We start from the raw sequence: 6,778 nt of genomic DNA on the forward strand, positions 1-6,778 counted from the left end.
CCTGCAAAAAGAAAGAGAAAAAAAACAAGAACCAAGAAACTACAGAAACAAACAACATATGGATATATAACAGCAACAGCAACATTACTCACAAGTACACAGTTTGTGTTAATACGAGATGAATCTACAGTTTCAACCTTTGAGTGCAATTTTTTATGCAACAAAAAGCTTAATAAACAAAAGATAGATATTTATTTCAACCAACCTTCTTCTCCTCTAGCCTGGCAAATATTATTTTAAAAAATGATTGAAAAGACAAAATCTGTCAACTGATTATTGGCCGATTTTTTTATAATTATACAGAGGATATCATCACTATTTGATTGGCTGCCATGACATGTTATTTTGAGCCTTTTCATTGGTCCAGGCACCATTTTGTATGCCATTTAACTACTTTAAATAACATTTTCTGATGTTTCTGAATGAAAGAGAGTCTAATGTGAAGCAAGTAAAGGCTGATAGACGACAGAATAAACTGAACAGTTTAATCTGAGTCAGGCTGAATAAACTCCATATTGAACAGCTTAATCCCAGCCCTGCTGTGGATAAATAAATGCTAAAATGATGGATAATTTTCACACTGCAAAAATTCAGAAACCTTCTGAATATTTTTGGTCTAGTTTCTAGAGACAATTGGCTTTTGCTAATATGCATTTTTATATTTTTCTTGTTTTTAGTCCGGCTATAGTTTGTAGAAATATGGCGTGTGTGTGTGTGTGTGCGCGTGTGCGCGTGCGCGCGTGCGTGCGTGCGTGCGTGCGTGCGTGTAAAACATCCCAGGCCCTGTATTTGCCTCACACACACCTCCCACCGCTCCTATCCTTGGAGCAGGATAACAGCTGCTGACTGAGAATTCACAACTGCAGCATCTCCTGTTTCTCCAGCTGCTGGAAGTCAGATAATCTGACTGCTCGGCTTTAACTAATTATTATTATCACTTCCGTGTGTGGACAACTCTTAGTTTTCAATTACTTTCAGTGGGAAACGCAGTGGAGCTTAAAACAATGAGCAATTTATCACTCTTGATAATCATAGTAAAGACAGTGTGATGGCTCCACCTGTTTAGCTGCTTGTACACAGACTGCAGGATGAAGCATGTGCTCCTGCCTGTTATGACTAAACTCATGTAGGTTTTCGTCTTCTACTGTTACAGCTTCTGGGAAACATCTTTGTGCTTTCGCCAATTTCCTCATTGAAAAACTGTTGCTCTTTTGCTTTTAAGAGTTTAAAAAAAACACGATTTGCTGTCTAAATATAATGTTTCAGTACCTGTTCTCAGGATTATAAATCAATCTACGAAATTGCTTTTGATTCCTCCACACCCAGCAGTCTGCTGGAGAGCAGCAGCCGAGGCCACAAAACATCCATCATGTCGACAAATTGACTCAATCGGCTACATGCAGGAGCGTGAGCCCCTCGGCCCTTTGAAACCCAACACTGTTGATGGTTCAGCGGAGTGCGTCTGGAGAGGCAGGCGGAAGAGGGAAGAAAATGGACGTCTTGTTTGTCATCCATGCCAGTGACAGAATGATGGGTGGCAAGTGGTGCAAGTGCATTTGTTATCCCGACCGAAATCAGTTTTAGTTTGACGGGTGAAGAACCCCTGTTCTCATTTTAGGAAAAATAACTTTCAAATCATGACGTTTATAATTATTATTTGCTCTATTTACTGACCTACCTTTAACAGATGTGAGGTCGCTCCATGAAAACCTGCAAAGTAGGTTTGAAGTGGATGCTGCACAGAAGTAAGACCAAGGCTATTCATCAAGGTCTTCCAACCGAATGCAGAAAAGAACAGGGACAGAGAGAAGGCAAGTAACAACAGCATCCCTGCAAGTGTCTACACCTATTAATAGCAAACAGAGAGAGGGCGTGTGTGCTTATGTCTGAGTCTAACAGTTTATCTAATAGTACAAGGGCTTAATCGATATGAATGGATGGCTGCAAACCAACACAGAGCTGAGGGACACAAGTACTCTTCTAAAAAATCACAAAGTCTTACAAAGTATTTTTGATCTAGTTTCTAGTGCAAATATATTAATACACTTGGGGGGAAAAAAGACCAAGCTAACTTAGGAGCTTGTTTTAAGTAAATAATTTCTTAACATTAATTTAAAAAAAGTACTAGTCCTGCTGGCATATTATTTCACTTACAACCAGACATTTTTCCCATATTATAAGTGAAATAATCTGCCAATGGAATTGGTTATTTTTTAAATCAATTTTAAGGAATTATTGCCTTAAATTAAGGGTGTGAAACTCATTTTTCTTTTGGGCCAAATCAAGATTATGAATGATGTTAAAGGGCCGGTTCTGCCAGGATGTGTTGATAAAACCCGTTAAATTGTTAAAATGTAAATAAATTCTTAAGCTCCAATAATATTGAATATTTTTTCTAAAATATGATTGTTTTTGTGATTTTTTTTTCCAATAAAAAAGTGTTTGTGTTAGTAATTTAGAAATGTTTGTGTTTATGTTTGATGGTAAATGTGACTTTTTATGACTCGCCGTATCATTATGGATTATAACAACATCAAGTAGGACTGAAGGAGCTGTTTAGTAGAAGTAAGAAACTATAAGTTAGATCCAATGTTTTTTGTCATTTTTGCAAAAAAATCTGCAATAAACTCACAATTATGATTAGCGCAAAAAAAAAAAAAAAAGTGCAGGGATTTTTTGATTTTGAGTGAATTTCCACAATAATACCAGAGAAACTGGAGGGACTATTTGATGCAATTTGGCAGTAAATAGATAAAAACTCCTTTGAATTGATTGATAAAATTCAAATTCAAGCACACTGTTATCTTAACGGTTCTTTTTATGACTCTAGAGAGCCGCATAAAAACGTACAGTGGACCAGATTTGGCCCCAGGCCTTGAGTTTGACATGTGTCTTAAAACAAGTTTCTATATCTTACTGAACAGTTACTTAATTAATTTAGCTTTGTCTTATTCAATTTACTAAGATATTTGCACTACAAACTGGATTTAAAATAAATACTTGGTAAGAGTTTGTGTTTTACTAAGATGATGCAAATCCTGTCTCAACCTTTCAGGGTTTTAAATGCTTTCTGATCACCTGAGAAAGAGGACATTTGGATGTATCTACATTAAGTCCGTACATCTTAGAGCCTTTTGTACATTAAGTAACTCTTGATGAATGGACTATAGAACGCATAAAACGTGTGACTGGTTTGTAACTGTGGCATCTTATAGCAACTTTGAAAACAACAAAGAAACACAAGTTTCTTCCTATGCTGACACTGACCCCTTGTGGCCAAATGGTGGTACAGTTCTGACATGTTATTTTTCTGTCACATTAAGACTTTGCTCCATCCATCCATCCATCCATCCATCCATCCATCCAATGAGGTAGGCTACTATGGATTACATAGTAAATGTTTCCATCAATAGAACTTGCAGATTCCTACGAACATGCATCACGAGAAACCATTGAATAGTTAACATATTAGCAGGGTGAAGATTTCATTAGTTTCAGAAGGACTTTTCAGAAGTGTTAGCTTTTCTGTAAAACCAAATAAACATAAAAGAGAAGCTCAAGGAATTTGTGAGAAAAAAACAACAAAATGCTTCTTATTTGAAAAGTTTCTCAATGCATTTTACAGTTTTAGCTTTTAATATGTGAGAAATTTATTTGTTTGTCAAATTTTAATAAGGATTAATACATTTAAAAGCTGTAAGTCAGTCTATGGTTTCTTTAAGAGGTTTCTTCCTCTGCAAAGGGAGCACTTCCCTTTCCGCTGTCACCACATGCTGGCCCAAGATCACGGACTGCAACAAGGTCAAAGACTCAATGCAGTCTCCCTTTGATAATTGACTGTATAACTGTATACTGGCTAACATTTTAAAGTGCATTAATTGTGTTATAAATAGATTTGAAACAAAATGCATGTAATTCAATTTGAACCTGTATATGTGACTGGACTGTGTAAGATTTATTTAATTATATATTAATTAGTATGAAGTAGAAATGTTTTCTTAATTACTTGTAAAATAGAATGATTAAATCAATAAACCGACAATATTAAACTGAATCAAAAGGATTTCTTCACAAAGCAAGTATCAACAAACCCAAAGCACTATTTAGTTTAGCTGACTGTGTTGCTTCGCTCTCATTGGCTGCTTCAGATGACTTACGTAAGTACGCGCCTTCCTATTGGTGGTTGGATTGACGCTTACGTCCTGTAACAGACGGGTGAAGGTGAACCCGGTTTGTGTCTGTCATTGCCGTCGCAGGAAGCACCTTTTCCCCGTTTCTTATCGGGATCAATCTCTTTAACCTGAGCCATGTCCCTGTTCAGCGACGTCCCTCAGGCTCCGCCTGTAGCTGTCTTTAAACTTACTGCCGACTTCAGAGAGGACAGCCACCCCCAGAAGGTGAATCTGGGAGTTGGAGGTAAGAGCAGGCAGCTGTTGGCTAACGGTAAAGCTAGCATAACCTCTCCGCATTGCTGTCAGTGAGGGAGCCGAGCAGAAACTTCAAAATTGAGTTCGAGCGATGATGCTAGCATATATAAGCATCTTTTCTCCTCGCTTTGACCTTCTTTGGTACAGTGTGTACCGTCACTACAAGCTAACTAGCTAGCGAGCTGCTGCTGATCTGAAGTTCATATGCTCTTCTGTATGTTATGCTGTTAGGTCATTATAAATCTGAATATTGTTTCTGTCTAATGCTGGAAGAACGTTCTCTTAGCTTCGTCTCGTAACTCGTTCATTTCCCAACAAGCCAGCAGTCAGAGTCTGCAGTGTTTAAGAAAGTACAGAAATGTTTCTGAAGAGTATTTGTTTAATTAGTCGAAACCTTTTCTAATTAATTCAGCTCTTTATCGTGTCAGTGCTGAACATTTGCTATTTAAATGAATTATTTACTGAATTAAAGTTAACAACAGTTGTACTTCAATAGCAAAACCCGACATGTTCATTCATCCATTTATCCATAAACAGACCCATTTTATAAATTAGAATATTCCGGAAAAGCCCATTATTTCAGAAACTTTATTACTATGTGAGATACATTACATATTATGACCACAGGTGGATGTTTGAAAGCCTTAATTTCTGATAATTATGATGATTTTCCACCTACAGGTAATGAAAACATGATACTTAAAGTTAAAATATAAAAAAACACATTTATTACTGAAATGTGGACTTAATGAAAAGCGTGTTAAATTTTTTGCTTCCATGTTTTTCTAAGGTACTTTTAATGTGACAGGCCTCATCTGAACATATATTGGCATCCCACTCTTAACTGTAGTCATAATCCTTTATTTTGAAAGTCGTGGGTGCACATTGTTCAAACAGGCCAAATTTATATTTTTTCTAAGCAATTGAGAAGTGTAGCAGTCTACATTCAGCAGCTCTGTGCTGGAGAAAATAGTGACCTGACTTTAAAGCAAGAGACCAAAAAGATGGAAAGCTTTTAGCAGTTATGTAACTGTTAACTTTGATACCAGTAGCTGGGACATTCCTACAATAAAATATGAAATCTGTTCTAATCTGTGTATGATGCCTAGGCCAGTCAGAAGAAGTGATAAATCATTTAATTACATGAATAATTAAAGTGAACTCAATAATTTCCATTTATATGATTTATAATTTTTCTCTTTCCACCAAAAACTGGATGACAAAACTCTGCAGTCTGGTGTTTTGGTCTCAACTAAACCTTTTTTGAAGGACAATTTTGTTTACAGAGATTTCATGATTCATTTTATTTGTTGTTTCTGTTGTTTTGATTGTTTATTTTAGATATTAAGAATGCCTTCCAGTTCCAGTGTTAAATGCTCATTAGAAATGATAGTTTATTGATCGTTGAAACTATGTTACTTGAAAATTATCTCAAAACATATCATCGTTTATCGCAATAACTATTTATCGTCCAGCACATTTTGTTAGTGTGCCAGGCCTAGTGATAGCATAGATATTATTTTGTGTATAGTCTATCACTAGGCTTTTTTGTTGTTGTTGCCTAATGATAGACCATTTTGTGATCTGACTGGATCACCTGATCCAATTAAATGAACTTTTTCACGTTGTTGTCAAAACACGTCTGTGTTCACCAGACCGGTTTGGTGAACACAGACTCTCTGAAATCATTCCTAAAGGTGCTTTTAAAACACCTTTAGGTGTCACCTGATTCGCATTTATCATATTTTATGTTAAGATATCTTGTAATTTTTCCCATAAAGCCACAAAAGTCTAAATTAGATGCTAGTTGAGTTGACCGTTGATGTAGCCACGGCCTTTCTTATCGTGCCTCTTCCTGAATCTATTCAGATCCACCAAATGGCAGCTGACCTTTCTGGTCTATTTGCCCTCTGCTCCTGATACTTGATGCCACTCCACAGTCCGGCATGAAGCAGCAGGAGTTCCTTCAGAGTTAATGAGAGCCTTGGAGAAGTTACTTGCACTCATGTCTCACGTCAGTGTATTTAGTGCGTAGTTGGTAAGCGTTTGGGGAATTAAACGGGATTTTTTAAGTTTTTACAAGTCAAAATCTGAAAAGTGTGACATGCATTTACAGTTATTGTAGAACCTCTACATGCATGTGGAGGTCAAATAGCTCAAACTCTGTCAGGTTGGATGGAGAGCACCTGTAAACATCACTTTTCAAGCTGTATTTCTCAGTTGGATTAAGGTCTGTGCTTTGACTGTTATTGTTTAACAATGTATGTTAAACATTGTTGGTCTTTATAAAGATAAACTCTCACTCAATTTTGAAGTCTTTTGCTCCCTTTTACAAGGTTTCTGTCCAGGAT

General features: G+C 36.6%; 1 protein-coding gene across 1 annotated transcript in view; it reads left to right on the forward strand.

Moving 5' to 3' along the window:
- Positions 1-4,199: 4,199 nt before the first annotated feature.
- LOC103154486 (aspartate aminotransferase, cytoplasmic-like) overlaps positions 4,200-6,778 on the forward strand; it is a 13,150-nt gene continuing 10,571 nt past the window's right edge. The window contains exon 1 of the mRNA XM_007575781.2: positions 4,200-4,416. Within this exon, the coding sequence (XP_007575843.1) occupies positions 4,308-4,416 (109 nt within the window). The 5' untranslated portion in view covers positions 4,200-4,307. The remainder of the gene's footprint in view (positions 4,417-6,778) is intronic.

The sequence above is a fragment of the Poecilia formosa genome, unplaced genomic scaffold (genome assembly GCF_000485575.1).
Source record: "Poecilia formosa unplaced genomic scaffold, Poecilia_formosa-5.1.2 Scaffold388, whole genome shotgun sequence".
NCBI classification, from domain to species: Eukaryota; Metazoa; Chordata; class Actinopteri; order Cyprinodontiformes; family Poeciliidae; genus Poecilia; species Poecilia formosa.